The sequence below is a fragment of the Castanea sativa genome, chromosome 6 (assembly GCF_040712315.1).
Source record: "Castanea sativa cultivar Marrone di Chiusa Pesio chromosome 6, ASM4071231v1".
Classification (NCBI taxonomy): Eukaryota; Viridiplantae; Streptophyta; class Magnoliopsida; order Fagales; family Fagaceae; genus Castanea; species Castanea sativa.
Window position 1 is genome coordinate 47,197,188 of NC_134018.1, and position 22,003 is coordinate 47,219,190.

At 38.7% G+C, this 22,003-nt stretch overlaps 3 protein-coding genes and 1 non-coding gene across 4 annotated transcripts; 3 read left to right on the top strand and 1 right to left on the bottom strand.

Moving 5' to 3' along the window:
- Nucleotides 1-262: 262 nt before the first annotated feature.
- LOC142638741 (uncharacterized) lies at nucleotides 263-1,371 on the top strand. Its single transcript, XM_075812808.1, has one exon. The coding sequence runs from the start codon at nucleotides 342-344 to the stop codon at nucleotides 1,056-1,058; it is 717 nt and encodes a 238-aa protein (XP_075668923.1). The 5' UTR covers nucleotides 263-341; the 3' UTR covers nucleotides 1,059-1,371.
- Nucleotides 1,372-4,645: 3,274 nt separating this feature from the next.
- TRNAK-CUU (transfer RNA lysine (anticodon CUU)) lies at nucleotides 4,646-4,718 on the bottom strand. Its single transcript has one exon. It is a non-coding gene; the product is annotated as a tRNA-Lys (tRNA).
- A 74-nt stretch (nucleotides 4,719-4,792) lies between these two features.
- On the top strand, nucleotides 4,793-9,443 carry LOC142638018 (uncharacterized). Its single transcript, XM_075812006.1, has 10 exons — nucleotides 4,793-4,977; nucleotides 5,103-5,151; nucleotides 6,415-6,521; nucleotides 7,039-7,084; nucleotides 7,692-7,826; nucleotides 7,956-8,045; nucleotides 8,167-8,298; nucleotides 8,403-8,486; nucleotides 8,678-8,742; nucleotides 8,926-9,443. The coding sequence occupies exons 1-10, from the start codon at nucleotides 4,865-4,867 to the stop codon at nucleotides 9,110-9,112; spliced, it is 1,008 nt and encodes a 335-aa protein (XP_075668121.1). The 5' UTR covers nucleotides 4,793-4,864; the 3' UTR covers nucleotides 9,113-9,443.
- Nucleotides 9,444-11,211: 1,768 nt separating this feature from the next.
- LOC142640073 (uncharacterized) lies at nucleotides 11,212-11,700 on the top strand. Its single transcript, XM_075814171.1, has one exon. The coding sequence runs from the start codon at nucleotides 11,212-11,214 to the stop codon at nucleotides 11,698-11,700; it is 489 nt and encodes a 162-aa protein (XP_075670286.1).
- Nucleotides 11,701-22,003: the final 10,303 nt, after the last annotated feature.

Here is a 22,003-nt window from a genome sequence, read left to right on the forward strand (position 1 = left end):
AGTTTTTAGTTTTTAGTTTTAATTTTTAATTTATATATATTTTTAGTGTATTTATATTATTTAGGAAGATGATATCAAAAAAAAGAAAAAGAAAAGGAAGTTGATTTTAACCAAGATTGGGTTTTAATTTTCTAATTATATTAGATAGTAGATTTTTAATAAAAGTATGATCGAGTGTATTGGTCTTATAATGTATGTAAAGCTTTTAGTACACCCTATTCCTATTAATTTAATCTCAAAAAGAAAAACCCATTATTGTAATTTTGTAAACCACCAAAAGCTTTAGATTGGTTTGTTATCATACACAAACAAAAACCCCCCACCACCACCAAAACCCAGCCATGGAAAAAAAAGAGAAGAAGAAGAACAACAAGAAGCAGAAGCACCAACACCCAAATGACCAAACCACCAAACCCACCTCAGATTTCTCTTTCAAGCCTTGCTCCGACGTAAAGGGTCTCCGATTCGGAGGTCAGTTCATCGTAAAATCATTCACAATCCGTCGTGCTAGGCCTCTTGAACTTTTACAGCTCCTTTCTTTTCCAGTACCAACCAATATCAATACCAATACCAATACCAATACCAAACCCCACAGCAATAACAGCAATAATAAACTCCCATTTCCTTCGACCACAGCTTTCTTGCCCACAAACTTTACAATCTTGGCACACCATGCCTGGCACACCCTCACACTAGGCCTTGGCACCAAGAAATCCAAAGTACTTCTATTCGTTTTTGAAACTGAGTCCATGAAGTCAGCTATAGACCGTGTTTGGCCATCGGAGATACCACTTGGAGAAGTGAACAAGAGGCTCATCAGAGGCTTGACTGGGTCCGAGATGGCTAGGTTCAAGTTCAGAAAAGGGTGCATAACTTTTTATGTGTACGCAGTCAGGAAAGTTGGAAGCTTGAGCTTTTCATGCGCTGATGATCTCAGGAATATACTGCAGTCTGTGGTTGCACTCAATGATTTCTTGGATCACACTGCAATGCTTGCTATGCCTAACCAAAGAACCATTAGCTACGCCGCTCCACCTCCTGTGGCCATGGCTCACTAGGCAACATTTCCTTTCTCTCTTCTTTCTTTTTATTTTCTTTTTTATTTTATTTTTATTGTTATCATCATCTTGTTTAAAGAATATCAATGCCATCATCATCATCTTCGTCATCTTATCTTAGGAATTTTTTTTTTTCTATAAAATAATTTTAGTTTGACTTTTCTAATGATCTTTTTTTTTTTTTTGGTTATGATTATGATGGAGGGATTGGTTTATTTGTTGGAGATCTTGTTTTTGTTTTCTTTTTTTCTCTCTTTGAAAAAGACACTGTATTTTAATTTTAGTAAGAATAAATTGGATCGACTTCTATATATGACAGAGAATTGTATGCCTCTGTTCATTTGTTGCAGTGTGGCACATGTTACAGGTTCAGTGATTCTTATCTTGAATATAACAACTATGTAAAAATAATAATTATTTCTGTCAATATTTGTTGTTTCCTTTAAAGAAAATAGTGAATAATTTTTTCTTATACATATTTCCTTTGCCGCATCAATTCTCTTAGTATTTTTCATTCTTCCATTTTCTTTGCACAAACAATAGTACAAAAATAATACAATTGACTGTCCTTTTCAATGCCAAGTACTCTCGTTTGGGACCTTGATGCCACTCTATTCTCAGTTGTCTTAGGATGAGCTTTGGATTATTGTTATTATTATTTTTTGATTGATTGATTTATATATATATATATATATATATATATGTATATACATATATAAATTTTTAAAAATTCACTTTTAATAAAGGAAAAAGTTAATCTAAACGCACACTTGGACGTGAAAATTCATCGTTTGCACATCAAGTCCATAACATCATACTTTCTCAAAAATAAAAAGTCCATAACATCATAAATCCCTTGGCACTAAATTGCTTAATTAGTGACTGTTTTGTTACTTTTGTTATAGCCTGAGATTAAATATTAACAACCATGATATTTACAATAAATTTCAAGGTCTAATTAATTGCATATGAATAGTTGAATACCTCAATAAAAGGAAGCTTGCATTAATGGTATCTCAATTTCAGGTCCAACCCAATCTCTCCCTCCAGTAGCACTGTTTTCTAGTAACTTGTGCCTAGATATAAACCGCCAACGGTGAACCCAAATGTCGAAGCTACACATGCATTCTGGCAATTGGTCTAGAACACGTGCCATAGATATTATTCGACTGTTTTACATATTTTAATACTCGTTCTATAAAGCCAAATTTCTCGAAGGTTAAAAAATAATTTCCCTAATTAATAAACATCTGAGCTCAAATTGTAGTAGTCAAAACTCAGAACTATGATAAAGTAAATAAATAAATGGATGATATATATATATATATATATATATATATATATATATATATATATATATATATAACTGCAATGATGTGTGGTGCATGGATGAATGTGATGAAGATGATGGTGGTGAGAGGGAAAAAAGGCTGTTTGGCATGATGGAAAAGCAGAAATGGGGTATAGTAAAAAAGCAAAAGGGCCACCTTCTCCACCTCTCTGGAATTCTGGTCTACCAAAAAAAAAAAAAAAAAAAGTGAGGGGAAAGGAAAACCATTTTTTTTTTTTTTCTTATTTCCACCTCTCTGGTCTTAATCATGGCCATGAGAGAAGGCCCCATGCCAATTAGCTTTTATCACATGAATCTTGGGACATCTTTGTCCTTCTGAGGCAACTGGAATAAATATGTGTCTGTACTCTGTACAATTCCATGTTCATGGTGTAAGGAGTAGTGAGCAACAGGAATCACATGCCATATATAGTTTATATACAGAATGATTTTCAGTACCAAAAATAACTACGAAGGATAGTACTATACTATTGTACTGTAAATAAACAAATTTAAACTCGGGGATAAACAAATTGTATATAAACAATTAAATATGTTGATGTTTCCAAAGAGATCAAAGTTTTAGGTCATACATGCACAAAGTGCCCGAGGGTTTAATGGTGAAAAGGGTTTGAATTGCGTAGTTATCAACTTATTGTAATTATCTTTAAAAGAAAAAAGTTTTGGGAATATATGTACTGTGCATAGTGCATATAATATATATGGAACTTATTTGAAATGCAGGGCTACTCATTTTGACTGTCGGAACATGAAATTTGGATTTCACTTTGTAAAAATTGGAGAGGAACAAGGACTGCCGAACCAATCGGAGATGCCCTAAAACACCTGATATGACTTGGACCTAACAAGCCTAAATTTCAAGAAAAGGGTTTAAACAAATGAAGCTAGTCCTATTCAATAGTTGGCATAAAGCAGATTGAGAAGCAATCATCAATTAGTAGAATGTGCTGTGAAGCTGATACATGAAAATACGTTTTTAACAACTATCTAATTAGTAATTACTACGAATCATACATAAGTCTAAGAGGGAGAGTCATTGGGAACCAAACTAATTCATGACACCTCAACCAATAAGGTGAGAATTTCCTTACTTAATTCTTCCAGAGAGCAGTTGTAACGCGACTAATTTAGCTAGGGGTCCAATCAATGAAAAAGATACGCAATAAGCTCTAATTGCTCTTCGATAACAACTACAGCCCATTCCAACATTTATTCCAAATCTGTCAGCTCCATTATCTTCTCCTATAGGAAATTTATTTGGGTAATTGTAACATCATGCTGTTGAGAGGTTCTAGTGATTTGGTTATGTGTTGCAATCCTAATCCTTGACTAAAGGAAAAATTCCTCAATTTTATATATATCTTGATTGGAACCCAACTGTCTTAACATGTGGAAATTGGGAAGGAAGGAAACTGGAAAGGAAAGATATTATTAACATTTGGTTTTCATCCCCCAAATGGTTCAAGTTACACACTGTTATGATTCAGACAGAGGGAGGAGATAAGCATGCATCAGAGAAGAGTGAGCTGACAGGGAGTTGATGGCTATCTGATTGTTATTTCAAATGTTATTTCAAGTTGTTGATTAGGATGAGTTGTTGGTTAGGATTGTATTTGTTGATTAGGATGAGTTGTTGATTAGGATTAGTTGTGATTTGAAGTTACTACAGAACTATCAATGTAATTTGAATTTCCTAGTTGGGTACTCTGCTTGAGACTATTTAAGAGCAGATGCAATTAATAAATAAGCAAGCAAAGTTTAATCCAAAATTCTCTCTCTCACCCCCATTCAGGAGATGGGTCATCTCGAATACGACTAACTTATCATTTTATTTCTAGTTCATAGAATTTGGTATCAAAGCCAGATGTCGAACAACCCACCACCCACACGTTCCACATCCAATGACGATCGCTTGTCGGCTTTGGAAGTTAGCAATTATTCTTTACGGAGACACCCATAGGGACGAAATTGCTAAGGAGTTTACTAACATAAGGGAGAGCATGGAGGCCCCTTCCAATGCTATAGCTCAAATGGGACACAGACTTGACAGCCAAGATAGCGACAACCAAAATGGTGGCTCCGCTAGCAAAAATCATGAACTAGAAACAGGTTCAGTCAGCCGTAATAACAGGTTTAGTCAATTTGGATATTTAGGGAGGGAGGAATGAAGTCAATAGTCTAGGGAAAATGCAATTAATCCAAAATAAAATGACTAAGTGAAGTTAAAAAAGAACATCGCCCACCGTGGGGCTCGAACCCACGACCACAAGGTTAAGAGCCTTGCGCTCTACCAACTGAGCTAGACGGGCTTTTGTTATTATCTTCTCTCAAATAGTAATATATAAACATATCAGAACAAGCTCTTCATCCATTTCATTTAGTAGTTAATCAAATCAATTCCAAGGTCAGCTAGGCCTAGCTGACCAAAAACGCTCACGAACTCCGCAAACCGAAAATGGGGTTTCTATGGACGCTGCTGGAGCTCTTGCTCGCCTTCATTATCATCGCACTCTTTGCTTTACTTTCTGCAATCTTCATCGAAGCTTCTCGAAGAAGTCACAACCACACGTACCCAATCTTTCATTTTTCTCTTCGATTCACAATCTCTTCCTTTAGTTTTTGGTTTTTGATTTTGTTAAAATTAAATGTTGTTTGATCGAATTTTGCTTTTTATTTGATTTATTATTGGCTAGGCATGTCGAAGCTCCCGCGATCTTCGAGGACCCTAATTCGTTAAAGCAGGTAAATCTACATTGCATGTTGTTTTTGCGATTTTAGCTTCAAATTAGGGTTTTTATGGTGTTTATGAGATTTGTAACCCTCTGGTTGGTTAATGAGAAAATGAGAGAAACGAATTTCGAATTCCAGCTATTTTGGAAATTTGTTTTTCAACTATGGTTTTATCTGTGAGTGTGAATCTTGGGGGCATGGGATTGAGATTAGGTTTATGCCTAAGTTTCAAAATTCATCTTGGAAACTAGTGGTTTGAAATGAATGCTTTTTCTTGTGTTGCACGGTCGGTTCGATTCTATTGAGGAATCTCTGTCTCCGTTTATGTGTTGAAGACATTGTTTATAGTGTATTTAAGAGTTCATAAAAGAATGGAAAAAGTAAAATGAGGTGGGAAATGAAAAAGAATATTATGTTCCCCTCACTGTTTTAGAATCTTTTGTTTGGAATGGAAAAAAAATGTGATTACGAAAAATTGGTGTTAGCTTTTGTTTTGTTTTGTTGTGAAAGTTGAAAGATAAAGGGTAATTTTAAATATAAAGCATATAATGATCGCCTTGCATTCTGCCTGATTTGGGAGGACCGAAAATATGACCGTTGCAAAGGAATGGAATGGAATGACTGATTTCATTGTCTCTCCTTTCTGTACTCTGAAAACGCACCTTGCAGGACATATGATATCACAAAATTGGAACGATAAAAACTCCAACTAGCTTTATGCTCTCTTGGTGTAGTCATTCTCTGATATATCTTTATTTTCAAGAATAAGGCATAGGCAACACCCTTTTTTCAGAGGATGACAGTTCTCTGGTTGGACCATAGGCTTCATGGAAACAGAATCTGTGCTTCTAAAAGAATATAATAGAGACATAATCCAAGCTGCCCCCTCCCGCACCTTAATGACCTACACCTTCCATCATGATATCTGAAGTTCATATGAAAGACTTTAACATTAGTATATAATGAAAAGGATAACTTACCAAAAAAGATATATGATGTGTGTTTCTAAATTTAATAAATGCCTTGCAGATGTATAAACTTCTGACATCAAGTTTCCATTATTAGTGAGCAATATGTTGACTGCAAAAGTATCCGTGAAGGAATATTAGAATTCTCTTGGTCTTTTCTAGAAATATGTTGGTTATTGTATTAGACTCTTTGTTGTTATTATTGTGATAAGTTTGTTCACCGTACAATGTTATGTTGGTAAGGATATTATGGACTGTCTGTAGTCATTTTGGGTGATTCTGACATTTCTGAAGGATTTTGTTCTAGGTTCCTTGTCCTCATGTTTCTGATCCGGCAGAGAAGTATATATCTTTGATAATACCTGCATTCAATGAAGAGCATAGACTTCCTGGAGCACTTGAGGAAACTATGAAGTAAGTACAATCATAAGTAATTGCACTCTACTTTTTCTTTCACCAAGCCGTGTGTTTTTCATATTTGCTTGAATTTTAGCATGACAATTAGAAAAGGTATCTACTATCATATCATCTTTTTCTTAGTCAGCTCTGTGAACTTTCTCTCTTCTTAATTCTTTTTTTCCTCCCCCGGGGGGGGGGGGGGGGGGGCAGTGTTGAGTGTTCAGAGCTTGATTTTGAACAATTGAGACTTGGCACCTGGAATGATATATGGATCTGTGCCTGCTCAAACTCATATTTATTGACTCACAAAGGACGCTTTGATCCTTTTTTTTTGTACAAAAAAATTTATTTATGTGTAGCATAAGTACTTATTGTTATGTAGTAGTTCGTAATGACGATGGGGGGCTTTGCATAAATTTGTGTCTAGTTGCCTAAGAACTGCACTTATGAAGTAGTTAAATAATATCTGTCGGTGGCTACCACTGAGAGGGTTGCATTTTGAATTGTACTGATAATTATGTTGTCTTTGTAGTTATCTTGAACAACGTGCGGCAAAGGATAAGTCATTTTCTTATGAGGTATCATTTTGTTCCATCCATTAACTAAATCATCTGAGTTGGTTATCATGGCCTATGATTATATTATTGCACCCTGAGATTGTATCTGGTGCCGTATTTATATTTTATAAAAGAAATTCAAATAGAGATATTAGTGTTTCTAGTTCTTTACCAGATTTGTAATGAGGGTTATCATACAAGCAGATGCTAGACAGGTTTTCCCATTTTGAGCTCTGCAGTATAATTTTTTATTTACAAAATGAGATCTTGTGTGCTTCATCATAAGGTTTAATAATTTTTCATAAATTCTATTATGTCAAGTTCCTAATAACAAGGCATTAAAGCCTGTTGAACTAATACTTCTATTGCATTAGCGTGTTTAATTGAGTAAACGTTGGCCCTAATATTTGAACTCTCACTTCTATGAGTATCACCTCTTCCCCCTGGCACCATTAATTCTCATAAAAAGGTAGTGGAAGAAAATATTTTACATTGTCTCTGCCACTCATTCTACTGTATATGCGTTTTTCTTTCCTTCAATAAAATTATGTCAGTTGTTTTGCTAGCTCGGGTTTTTACTACGTTTTTTGGCTGCTGCTTAACTTTTGAATGGATGAATTTGTACCAGGTGGTGATTGTTGATGATGGAAGTTCTGATGGGACTAAAAACGCAGCTTTTAACTTTGTAAGGAAATACACTGTAGACAATGTGAGGGTTATCCTTCTTGGCAGAAATCATGGCAAGGGAGAAGCTATTAGAAAAGTGAGTCTAACTTTAACAATTCACTTATAAACGTGTTCTGATGTTATTAAGAAGCTTCTATCTTTCCTCTTTTATGCATGACGACAATTGATTGAAGTGCTTTACCTCTGTGAAAGCATTGTAAAACAGGGAATGCTTCATTCACGTGGTGAACTGCTTCTAATGCTGGATGCTGATGGAGCAACCAAGGTTAATGACCTAGAAAAACTTGAAAATCAGGTTTGTATTATCCCTCATGTATACTGGTTCTTTTGTATAAACTTTTTAGTCTTCAAAATTTTAGTTCAATGTGGAGATGTTAATAAAGCTACTGCAAATTATCTGTTTTTATGCCTACCAGATTCATGCTTTGGCCAGAAAAGAGTATAATACTGGGGATTCAGCAGCCAGTGATTCGAGTATTAAGATATCTGATATCCCAATTGCTGCATTTGGTTCTCGTGCTCATCTTGAGGAAAAGGCTCTAGCTACAGTTCAGTCTGCTAAGCTGCTCGCTCTTTTGATGTTTTATGCACTTTTCTTGCCAAATTTGTTTTAGATTTTGCTTTGCTGAATCATTTTGCTTGAATGTCACAGAGGAAATGGTACCGTAATTTTTTAATGAGGGGTTTCCATCTTGTGGTTGTCTTAACTGCGGGACCTGGAATTCGTGACACTCAGGTATTTCTGCTTCAATTTTTTTATTTTGGTATTTCTGCTTCAATTTATTTATTTTTTATATTTGACTTCCAGTTTACTACCACTGTAGAAGTCCAGTACTTCATTTCTGCTGTAAATGAAGCTTGTGTGATAATCTTGGGTAAAATACACTTAAATGTTTATACTGACGTTGACTCTTCACTGCATCACAGTGTGGGTTTAAGATGTTTACTAGGGCTGCTGCAAGGAAGCTTTTCACAAATATTCGTTTGAAGAGGTAACTGCATTTATGTTCGTTTTTAAGGATATTGTAGAAATAAAGGACCCATTTACCTCTTCCATGTTATCCATCTTTTGTATAATTTGTAGAGTTGAAGGAAACTCATGGTATTCAAGTATTATTCTAATTTTTTTGTAAAACATGTTGCTGGAACTGACTTACAATGTGGACTCTGTGCAGGTGGTGTTTCGATGTTGAGTTAGTTTTTCTGTGTAAGTGGTTTGGCATCCCAATCATGGAGATATCTGTGAACTGGTCTGAAATACCTGGATCCAAGGTGAATCCGTTGAGCATACCAAATATGCTTTGGGAGCTTGCGCTAATGTCTTTTGGATATCGAACCCGTATGTGGAAAATTTTTAATTGAGCCTTCGTATTGGAGTTCATCTGGAAGAATTAAAGAAAAGTGACACCTGATTAGGCGTTAGGGTATACGCTTCCTTCGTTCAAGAACACTTGCATTGAGAAAATTATACAATTTTCGGAGCTTGTTGATTCAAGCCACGATCTAACCTCGCAGTTTCGGCATGTAAGATAATTTGGGGGTACTTTCTTTTTTGTTTATTCCCGATCCATTGGATTAATTCCCAATCTCCCCCCTAAAGTTAAAAAAAATTGAGCAGTATCGTTCAGGATGGATTGGTTATATGCAAATTGACTTCTTAAAATTTTAATGGAAAAGATAATTTATATTTGAAGTTGGTAATATATACTTTTCACTGTGAAAATGCCCATAAAAACCTTTAAAAATCTCAAATAGAGATTTTGCACTCCATGTCAAGAGGTAAAATGGGGAGGCAAATTTATGGTATAATGTCCTCTTCAATTGAATGCTCAAATTTTATATATATTTTTATATATGTAAGACACATGGAATTTAAAAATCAAATAAATATCACATCTCACATCTTCCTAAAAATGGAAGGAAATTAGTGTTTAATGTTGGGAGGAATAATTTCCCAAAATCTATAATTAATATATGTGTTTCCAAATATCTTCAAATATACATAGATAAACACGAATATGTAATTCTGTATATAATATTTAATACTAATCTAAATAATAAAATTTCAATTACGTTCGATTACGTAATCCGTAAAGATATGGCATATTATATTTTATGTTTAAGAGATTTATATTTTTGTTTATAAATAAGTCGTATTGTATATTTTTTTCTTATCTAAATCAAAATTTTGCTTATAATTCTCATTTAATGATTTATAGTAATTATGTAAATCTCAAATACAACTTATGTTCACTTTTGTTAAACTCGTGTAATGATTACATTATTACAATTTAAAACAAAAAAAGTAATTATTTGTGCATGTACTTTAGAATTTAACTTGAAAATGACCAACTTGGAGAGTTGATTACATAATCTTTTTCAATGTTTTATTACTAACTCAATTCTATGTGAAGAGTACAAAAGTAAAGTAGACGGTCTCGTTTTATTGAACCTGCCACGAGTGACTGCACCAAGTGGTGGACGGATTCTCTATGGCGGACGGACGAGAAAGCAAACAGATATAAAGTGAACGGTGGCAAAGCTACGTGGCACCCATGTATTTTAATTGGTCCTCAATGAACTTCAAATGTAAATGTCTTGTAGTCCACGATTAACCATAGTCAATCAGATCTTTATATGGAAAGAATCTCATAACATACGTACATTTATGAGGATTTTCCTTACAAGAAAAAATGCTTCTTTGCCAAGAAACGAAAGTCGAATCTGCACTACTACAAAAGCCCAAAACCCTCAAAAATCAAGGTACGGATAATTCTCTTTAGCTCTGGCATTCTAGAGTTGTGAAAAGTTCTCTAACTTAACCTTCAAAGGGTATTTGGCCGGTACCATATCGGTACCCTCTGTAAGGTATTCTTTTTCTTCTTCTGTGTTATGCAGGTTGCGTCTAAAGTGTGCAAGGATTGTGTGACTTACTGACGATTTCAACATCATCAGTTGGTGTCGTTTGTGAGAAAAGCGTAAGCCATATTACCGTCTCTCAGACAAAAAGTTGCATGGTGCTTACTCGCTCGATGATGACCACTAACAATAACCAAGGAGACGAACCACGTACCATCACCCTTGAGAGACATATTCAGACTCTTGTTATGGTTATCGAACGTCTCACCAAGCAAAATCATGACCTAGAAGAGCAGTTGCGCCAATGGGATGCCAAGCCCCAACATCAAGAAGAGGAGCAGGAAGGGGATAACCTTTAGCACACCAACAGTAGGCAGAATAGAGATGGGCTGGAAGGCAGCAACGTCGTGAGCAGACCAACCGTCACAGATATTGCCCTGTTGAACCTGGTCTCAGAGATGCAAATGATGAAGGAACAAATGGATCTGATGATGAACGCCCTTAAAGGATGAGTATCAAGCAATCTAGACAAACTGGTACATCGGGTGGATTCACCCTTCATTGCACCCGTCACTTCATTCCCCCTCTCACCGAAGTTCCGTATGCCACAAGTAGAAGCCTATGACGGGTCAAGGGATCCTTTCGATCACCTGGAGTCATTTAAGACCCTCATGCACTTGCAAGGTATAACTGACGAGATCATGTGTCCAGCCTTTCCCACTACATTGAGAGGTCCCGCAAGAGTATGGTTTAGCAGGTTGACGCCAAACTTTATCAGTACCTTCAAGAAGTTGAGCTCTCAGTTTGCCTCGCACTTTATTAGGGGGCGCAGGTACAAGAAGTCCATCGCAAGCTTGATGAATGTCAAGCAACGAGAGGATGAAAGATTGAGGTCTTACATCACCCGCTTCAACAAGGAAGCCCTCTCGATTGATGAAGCTGACTACAAGATCCTCGTGGCCGCATTCACCAATGGGTTACAGAAGGAGAATGTTTTGTTTTCCCTATACAAAAAAGACCCGAAAACCATGTTGGATGTACTTTATAGGGCTAGTAAGTACATGAATGCAGAAGACGCATTGCTTGCTTGAGAAGAAAAGCCCAAGAAGAGAGAAAGACAAGAAGAAACACGACAGGATAGGGGACGATAAGCCACAAGGACGGGAGATGGATGAGAGGATAGGCACTCCAAACCCCCCATTGGAATGTTCGCAAGTTTCACCCATCTGAATGCCCCAATTGATCAGGTCCTGATGCAGATTAAGGATAAGGGATCCTTGACATTTCCTGGCAAGCTAAAAGGCGACCTAAACAAGAGGTCCAAAGACAAGTACTGCCGTTTCTACTGATATCATGGCCACAATACGTCCGACTGCTACGACTTGAAGAAGTAGTTATAAGCCCTGATCAGACAAGGAAAATTGCAGAGGTTCGTCAGCAAACAAAAGACGGACCAACCACAAGAGCAAGGCGCTCGGAGGGAAAACGAGTGTCCCAAACCACCCATAGGAGACATAAGGATGATTGTAGGAGGCACCATAACTTCCTGTTCGACCAAGAAAGCGTGCAAGACCTATCTTAAAATGGTTCAAAACGTCTAGCTAATGGGTCTGGTCCCAAAGATGGTGCACATCGATAACCCTATAATTGGGTTCAAAAAGGAGGATGCTCGATGTCTCCACCACCCACACGACGATGCGCTTATAGTGAGTATACAGATTGGGGAATACAACACTCACAGGGTCCTGGTGGACAATGGCAACTCTGTTGATATACTCTATTACCTAGCCTTCCAATAGATGAGGATTGGGAGAGAACGACTGATTCCAACTAACGCATAACTCATTGGATTTGGAGGAACAAGAGTGTACCCACTCGGTGCGGTCACTTTGCCTGTAACAGTCAGTGATTACCCTCAACAGATCACCAAGAATGCCACATTCCTGGTTGTAGACTGTTCATCTGCTTACAATGCCATCCTGGGCCATTCTACCCTTAATTCATGGAAGGTCGTAACCTCCACTTACCACCTGATGACTAAGTTCCCCACCAAATACGAAGGGGGAGAGGTACGAGGAGATCAAGTAGCAGCACGTGAATGCTACATTGCCATGCTGGAGATGGATGACCATTTACAAACCATGTGCATAGAAGAACAGTGGATGGTGGCAGAACCAGTAGAAGGGTTGGAAAAGGTACTCCTTGATGACATTAAGCCCGAGCAAACGACAAGAATAGGTACTCTTGCTAGCCTGCCAGTCCATCGGGCACTCATATCATTTCTAAGCGAGAACCAGAACGTCTTTACTTAGAGCCTCGAAGACATGACCGGAATCGATCCTTTGGTCATAGTCCATAAGCTGAACATGTCGCCTTTTTTTTCTCCCATCCGTCAAAAGAAGTGGGTATTCGCGCAAGAACAGGACAAGGCCATAGCAGAAGAGCTTTGCAAGTTACAGGAAGTAGAGTTTATATGAGAAGTATACTACTCGGACTGGTTGGCCAACATGGTGAAGGTTAAAAAGGCCAACGAGAAGTGGAGGATGTGTGTAGATTTTACATTCTTGAACAAGGCATGCCCTAAGGACAGCTACCCACTTCCATGGATTGACATCTTGGTGGGTTCGACGGCAAGACACCAGTTGCTGAGCTTCATGGGCGTATTTTTTGGTTATAACCAGATCAAGTTGGACAAAGCTGATCAGGAGAAGACTTCTTTCGTCACCAACCAGGGTCTCTTTTGCTATAAAGTAATGCTATTCGGACTCAAGAATGCGGGTGGCACGTATTAAAGGTTGATGAACAAAATATTTGCACATCAGATTGGGAGGAACGTTCAAGTTTACGTCGATGACATGTTAGTAAATAGCCTACAGGAAGACGACCATTTGGACAACCTTAAGGAAACCTTTGATACCTTTCGTTCATACAACATGAAACTAAATCTGAACAAATGTTCATTTACGGTTACGGTTGGAAAGTTCTTAGGATTTATGGTATCCCAAAGAGGTATTTAGGTTAACCCGGAGAAGATACAGGCAATCATGTAGATGACGTTGCCATTGAACATCAAGGAAATATAGAGCCTCAATGGCAAAGTAGCCGCACTAAATAGGTTCGTCTCAAGAGCAACGGACAAGTGCCTGCCTTTCTCCTACACGTTGAAGAAGTCATTTGAGTGGACGACTAAATGTCAACAAGTGTTTGAAGACTTGAAAGCATACCTCTTCTCCCCACCGCTGCTGAGTCCCTCCAAACTGGGGGAGTAATTGTTCCTCTATCTGGCCGTCTCCTCGGCAGCTGTCAGCGTAACCTTAGTTAGGGAAGAAGACAGGGTACAGAAGCTTGTATACTCCACTAGTCGGGTGCTTTGAGGCGCAGAAGAGAGGTACCCTTGATGGAAAAGTTCGCCTTAGCATTGGTAACTGCAGCTCGTAAGCTTAAACCATACTTCTAGGCCCACACTATGGTCATCTTGACAGACAAACCCCTGCGGAAAGCAATGAGTAGCCCTAAAGCAGCTGGACAGATGGCGCTATCAGCGATTAAGTTGAGTGAATTTGACATACAGTATCACCCACGAACGGCCATAAAAGGGCAAGTCATCGCTAACTTTATCGCAGAATTCATCAACGTGGAGGATTAGGGGGCAGGAGCGCAGCTGCAATGGAGTATCCATACAGACAAATTGTCCAACAAACAGGCAGGCAGAGCTGGCATAGTACTTCATTCTCCAGAAGGCGACGAGATCGAATGCATGATCCGACTTGACTTCTCTACGACTAATAACAAGTCAGAGTACGAAGTCTTAATAGCAGGTCTAGACCTAGCCAGAGCGGTAGGACCTACAAATGTGGTCATGTATTGTGACTCTTAGGTAGTCACGAGTTAAGTAATTGGTGATTACGATTGCAAGGGTGAACAGATGAAGAAGTACTTGGAGCAAGTGAAGTATCAAGTGAATGACCTCTAAGTGAAGTTCATTCAAATCCCAAGGGAGGAGAACGAGCAAGCCGACTGCCTCGCCAAGGCTGCATCAACAGAACACATGCTTATCCCTAGCCAGATACTATCCTTTGTTCAAAATTCACCATTAATAAACAGCGTCAGTATGAGGGAGATAGGTTTTGAAAACAATTGGACCACACCAATAACCTCCTACTTAATGGACAGTATGCTACCAGATGGTAAGGAGGCCGCAAGGAAGTTGAAGGTATAGACGATGCGGTTCGTACAAATAAAAGGCATCTTGTACAAGATGGGCTTCTCCTGTCCGTACTTGAGGTGTCTTAACTCCGAGGAAGCGGATTATGTCATGAGATAAGTCTACAAAGGAGTGTGTAGGAACCATTTAGGATCGTGGTCTTTAGTGCATAAACTGATTAGGGCAGGATACTACTGGCCCACCATGTAGAAGGATGCTCATGTGTACGTCAAAGCTTGTGACAAATGTTAGAGGTTTGGCAACCTCATCAAACAACCAACAGAAGAGCTTACCCCAATGACGGCCCCGTGGCCTTTTGCTTAATGGTGGTTGGATATTATAGGATTGTTTCCAACATCAGTTAGGCAATTGAAATTCCTAGTAGTTGGTATAGACTACTTCACCAAGTGGGTGAAAACTGAAGCCTTGACCACCATCACGGAGAAGAATGTACGAAATTTTATATGGAAGAACATCATCTGCAGGTATGGTATACCTAGGGTACTGGTCTTAGACAACGGGAAGCAATTCGACAACAATTCATTTAGGGATTTTTGCTCACAGTTGGGAATCAAGAATCACTACTTATCACCCGCCCACCCTCAAGCCAACGGACTAGTTGAGGTCATGAACTGATCTTTGCTCAAAATCATCAAGACTCGGCTCAAGGGAGAAAGGGAATATGGCTAGAAGAATTGCCAAGCGTTTTATGGGCTTATAGGACAACGACAAGGACACTTACGGGAGAGACTCCGTTTCGACTAGCATACAGAAGCGAGACAGTCATCTCGGCTGAGGTCGGGCTCATAATAGCTACAGAGTTGGAAGCTATGACGAGAGTAGGAATGATGAAGCTATGCCCCTTCAGCTTGATTTAGTGGATGAGGTCAAAGCAACAACTGAGCAAAGGCTAGCGCGATACCAGGACCTCATGGCCAAGCACTACAACTCCAAAGTCAGACACATGGACTTCCAAGTTGGAGATCTCGTCTTGAGGATGGTGACGAGCGCCACAAGATATCCTGCCTAGGGAAAGCTTGGACTTAATTGGGAAGGACCCTATAGGATTGCATCATGGCAGATGAAAGACACCTACCACCTAGAGATGCTAGACGGGCAAAAATTACACTACCCATGGAACACAGAACACCTAAAGAAGTACTACCAATAGAAAATGGCACCACTAACGACACTCCTCATTTCCAGTTTACTTCCTTTTAAATAATTTTTACTATTTGCAGTGCTGTTTAGGCCCGAAGGGCAGTTTTTTTGATTTCTTTTTAAGAACAATTTCTACCTGTGTGTTTTTCACAATAAGAGGAGTTATTCAGATATGTCGTGTGTATTGCATTGGGATTATTATTTATCAAGTCCACAAGTGGACGGGCTCATCCAAAGGATGGCTCACATCCATTAAGTCCACAGAGTGGACAGGATCATCCTAAAGGGATGACCTATATTCATGAAGCCCACAAGTGGACGGGGTTCATTTCAATGGGTGATTTGAATACATAAAGTCTACAAGTGGATGGGTTCATCCTAAGGGGTGATTTGATTATATCAAGTCCACAAGTGGACGGGCTCATCTAAAGGATGACTCACATCCGTTAAGTCCACAAAGTGGACGGGATCATCTAAAGGGATGACCTATATTTATGAAGTCCACAAGTGGACAAGTTCATTCCAAGGGGTGATTTGAATACATAAAGTCCACAAGTGGACGAGCTCATCTAAAGGATGACTTGCATCCGTTAAGTCCACAAAGTGGACGGGATCATCCTAAAGGGATGACTTATATTTATTAATTCCACAAGTGGATGAGTTCATTCCAAGGGGTGATTTGAATACATAAAGTCCACAAGTGGACGGGTTCATCCCAATGGGTGATTTGATTATATCAAGTCCATGAGTGGACGGGCTCATCTAAAGGATAACTCACATTCGTTAAGTTCACAAAATGGACGGGATTATCCTAAAGGGATGACCTATATTTATGAAGCTCACAAGTAGACGAGTTTATCCTATGAGATGACTTAAATTTGTAAAATCCATAAGTGGACGGGATGTATTGCAAGAATATATATTAGCAGATTATAATAAAATATGCAAGCAAAGGATATCATAATATTATAAACGGCAAATGTCTACACACAAAGCCTAAAAAAAAATAAGCAGCGGTTAAATAGAAACATTGTTCTCCCAAAAATCTCTACATGTGAAAAAGAAAAATTAAATCAAAAAAAAAAATTCTAGTCTTGATCCACAGGGTCCTTTCTGTCCTTCCCTTTGGCAGTTTGATCCCCTTCAAGTAGACGGGCTTCGTCCCCAACAGATGTAGCTTCGTCTACAGGAGTAGTCTCCCCGTCACCTTAAGGGTCTGCAACAATGTCATGGTGCTTTCAGAATAGACGTGCTGGGCTGGAGTCTGGGCTTGGGGGTCAATGGAAATGTGAGACAGGTCCAGGTCAGGAAAGGAAGCCTTGACCTGACGGAAGCAGTCATCAAAGCCGTCCGCAAAAGAGTCGCCGAGCTCCGCTAGGAGGGCGTTGGAGTCACGATACTCCTGTATCACACCTTCCTTAGCCTGGCAGAGCTGATCCTTAGTGTCTTTGATTTCTCCTTCCTTGTCCTCAAGGACTTTCCTAAGCACCTTTGTTTGCTTCTCTAGTTCGCCTTGGAGTTGCTCTGATGTAGCAAATTTTTTCTCCTAGACCACTTTCTCGGCCTTCAGCTTCTCCAGTTCCGCCGCCATGACCTTTGCCTTTGCCCTTACACGATCAAACGCCGTCTCATGGGATAGGCAACGGTCCGTCAACCCTTTCATCATTAGCATCCCTTACAAAAATCAAAAAAAGGTTAGAAAAGTAAGAAGACAATTTGAAAGAAAGAGGAAAGGAACGGACATATTTACCTCTGCAATGCTAAAGAGAGCTGTCTCCCCCACAACCTCTGTTGCATGATTGCTTGAGTCCTCGTAATTTCCGGCTTTAATAATGGACGAAAGCTGCTCAAGGGCGTACTGAGGGTCCTCACAAAGGAGGACAAGTGGTTTTTAGGTGATGGGAACCAGACCTGTCATAAGACTCTTGCCCTTCCCTAGGCTAGGCAGAGTAGGCGTTTTCTTCGTTTCAACCTTGGCCCCAATGGTTGTCTTTGCCATGACTTTGGGTTTTTTAGGAGGATAGTTGGTCCTCTTCGACGGTCTCCTCTTTATGGACGGGTTGACCTGACCCGTGGCCTTAGGGGGCAAGCTTCCTTATTGTTTCTTCTTTGCAACAGTTTGTTGCTTTATAAAAGCTCTCCTTTTGCCTTCCTCCATTTCTACATCAAGGTAGATAGAAAGAAAAGGTTAGGCAAATTACAAGAAATAAAAGGAAAAAAATAAAGAACGACGGACTTACGTCTGCATGCCTGGCTGTTGTAGCGACGGGCAGCTTTGGAAGGTTCGGGACCGTCGCAGTACCAATGGATCGTTTCCAAGGTGATGAGCTTCACCCATGTCCTTCTCTTCAATTTAATTGCAAAAATTTTCTCCAGAAAGCTCCACTGCTCCAACGTCACCTCTGGATGGTCTTGAGTTGCAAAAAAGGGGACGGTTAGACTAGCAACAATAAATAAAAGAAAAAAATTAAAGCAGATGGACACCTACCAAACGGAGGCATGATGCCCTGAGTTTTTTCTACAGGCATGCACTCCCGATCGTTGGGGTGACACACCCAGTCATCACCCTGGATGAAGAAATACCTATTCTTCCAGTTTTTGTTAGAGTCAGGGGCATCACACACTAGCCTAAGTACAGGCTTCCTCCACCATCATCACCCTGTACATACCCTTGGACTGGCTGATCTTGGATGGACGGTAACAATGGAAGAATTCCTCCACCGTCATTCTATGCTTCCCATCACCCAAGACTTCATACAAGACTTCCGCACCAAGGAACACTTTCCAGGCATTCAGAGAGATTTGGGTGACGGCAAGCCCCAAGTATTGAAAAAAACGACGATGAAGAGCACTTAGAGTGAACCTAAGTCTCGCCCTAAACATCTGCTTATACACCCCTACGTCCTCGACCCCCTCGTAGTAACACTTTTCCGACTTAAAAGGTAAACGGATAGGGATGCCAACAGGGATCTGGTACCTCTCCTTAAGGGACTTGAAGTGTTTTCGCTTGATGGTAGAATTGAAATAGTTTATAGTCCATAATGGGAGAAGGATAAACTCCCTAAGGCCATCTGGACCTACAATAGACTGGACGGGAGGATCAACGTAGATTACATCTGAACTATTTGAATCACCACCTAAGCCTCCCTCTGATCTGACCACATCCACGTCCTTATCCTCTTTCAAAGGAGAATTGGCAGACGGATCCCTTTCATCATGAGAGGTGCCGGGGTCATCATGACCAGACGAATACGCCTCATCATAGCCCGCTCCTTCGCAAACACATAATTGGTCACTTGACGCCTCACTAAATATCTGTCACCTACACGTGACGAATAAACCCCTAAGACTCTACAAGTCTACGTAGACGACGGGCAAGCAATATCTAAAGTAAAGTAAAAAAAAAAGAAAAAAAGAAAAAAAAGAAAAGAAAAGAAAAGAACTCAGTAAAAGGCAATGGATGCTTACCAGTTGGACGATATGAAGAAGCAATGAGCACAGTGTAGCAAACAGGCGCAACAAGAGAATGGTCACCAAAAAGCGACGAAAAAGACAAAGTTGAAAAGAAAGTAGATGGTAGCACTCTAGGTCTGGAAATTTGTTGTGGAAAGTAAAAATGAGAGGAGAAGCAATGGATATATATATATATATAGAGGGAACGACATGGAAGACGAAGGGACGCTTCCTTGCGAGCAATTAACTACTAGAAATGTGCCATGTGCCCCTACTGCGTTAATGGCACTAGGCTAGCCTGTCATATCAGAACGCATTTCCTAAGGGTTGAGTTAAACTGTCACTCTACTGGTCCATCTAGAAAAGAGGCAACGGAACCATAGAGTGAGGGAGGAAATGAAGAGGACAAAAGTAAAGTAGACGATCTCATTTTATTGAACCTGCCATGAGCGATTGCACCAAGTGGTGGATGGATTCTCTATGGCGGACGGACGAGAAAGCAGACGGATACAAATTGGACGGTGGCAAAGCCATGTGGCACCCACATAGTTTAATTGGCCCTCAAAGAACTTCAAATGGAAATGTCTTGTATTCCACGATTAACCATAGTCAACCAAATCTCTATATGGACGGAATCCCATAAAATATGTACATTAATGAAGATCTTCCCTACAAGGAAAATGCCTATTTGCCAAGAAATGAAAATCGGTTCTACACTACTATAAAGCCCAAAACCCTCAGAAATCAAGGTACGGATGATCTCCCCTAGCTCTGGCATTCTAGAGTTATGAAAAGTTCTCTAACTTAACCTTTGGAGGGTATTTGGCCGATACCACACCGGTACTCTTTGTAAAGCCTTCTTCTTCTTTGTTGTGTAGGTTAAGTCTAAAGCGTGCAAGGATCGTGTGACTTATTGACGATATTGGCATCATCACTATGAAAAATAATAAATTATTATGTAAAGATTTTGGAGTCTCAATACTTAAAAGGTTATGCTTTATTTTTGGATGGACAGAAACAAAATTGGGCGTTGCGAAATCCCTCAAACTACTTGATTGGATTGAGTGTTTTAGATCAACAATTAATTATAGTAGTTTCATCGAGTAGGCTTGGCATTGAATGAAGCGCAAGAAATTAAAAGGAGAGCGGTAGACGTAGGGAGAACAGGAGTTTGGCGTCGTTGGTTGAAGATCTAGAATCTTTGGTGCGAGATTTGTGGTCTCTAGTGCTAGGGATGCCAAATGGAGGCTTGAAACAATGACTCATGATTGCATAAGTCAATAAATTGTGAAAATTGGTGTAAAAATGATTGTGTCAGTAGTATTGTTGAATATTTCAAGTATTAGATATACGCACATCCCTTTATAATACGCGAGGTTCTACAATTATGTGGAACTCATACAGTATAAGAAAATGATGCATATATCCACATATTGTATGCACAAGATGAGTGTATGTAGTTCATCAAAAAAAGATGAGCGTATGTAATCTCTCTCTTTTTTCTTTCTTTTTTTTTTTTTTTTTTTTTTTTGAGATGGCTGTAGAAAATGACTTCGGATTGAAACAGAGCTCATCATTTCACTTTCTAGTCCTTTTTTTTACTTTTTATATATAAACTTTTAGTTTCTAGTCACGATTCCATTAACACGACTGCAATTAGTTTTAAAGCCACTCCATAATAAGATAACCAACCTCAAACGAAAAGAAGAATAACCAAACTTTTCTTATAAATTAGCAGTAAGTTTTCTTATAAATAGCAGGGCCAAAATGAGAATATACTCCTTTCGGCAAAAAGTTCCAGCAGAATGCTCTAATTTTGAAACTATTTAGCGATATGCCCTTATTTTGAAAATTGAGTTTCAATGTAAAACTCGATTTTTAGAAAATCAAGTTATAGGCAAATTAAACTTAAAAAAAAAATTGTGGAACTCAAGCTCCACTTGAAAATTTTCAAAAAACTTGAGTTCTATGAACTCGAGTTCTACACTGAAACTTGATTATGATAAAATTGAGTTTCAAAACAGAGGTATATCGCTATATAGTTTCAAAAAAGAGGGTATTTTACTGGAATTAGAAAAAAGAAAAGCAGTAGATTGGTGTACAAGACCAGTGAATGTAATCTCTTTTTTGATAAAGATTTCTTAAAATGACTTCGGATTGAAGCAGAGAGCTCATCTTTTTACCTTCTAGTCCTTTTTTTTATATAAACTTTTACTTTCTAGTCATGATTCCATTAACTCGACTGCAACTACTTTTAGAACCACTCCATAATAAGATAACCAACCTTAAACGAAAAGAAGAATAGCCAAACTTTTCTTATAAATAGCAGTATCTATCTTCCCAACTAAGAAAATAAAAAAGAAAAACAGTAGCTTAGTGTAATGCGCAGGTTAATAATGAAAATTGATATTTGAAAAAAAAAAAGAAGAAACTTTTCCCAAATATAAGAATCGAAATTGAATAAAAAGATAGTTAATAAAAGAAAAAAATATCTTAAGTTTTATGATGAGAGTAATTGTGTAAGACCTAACTTTGTCAAACTAACAATTATGGTAGATTTCAAAGATTAATTAAAC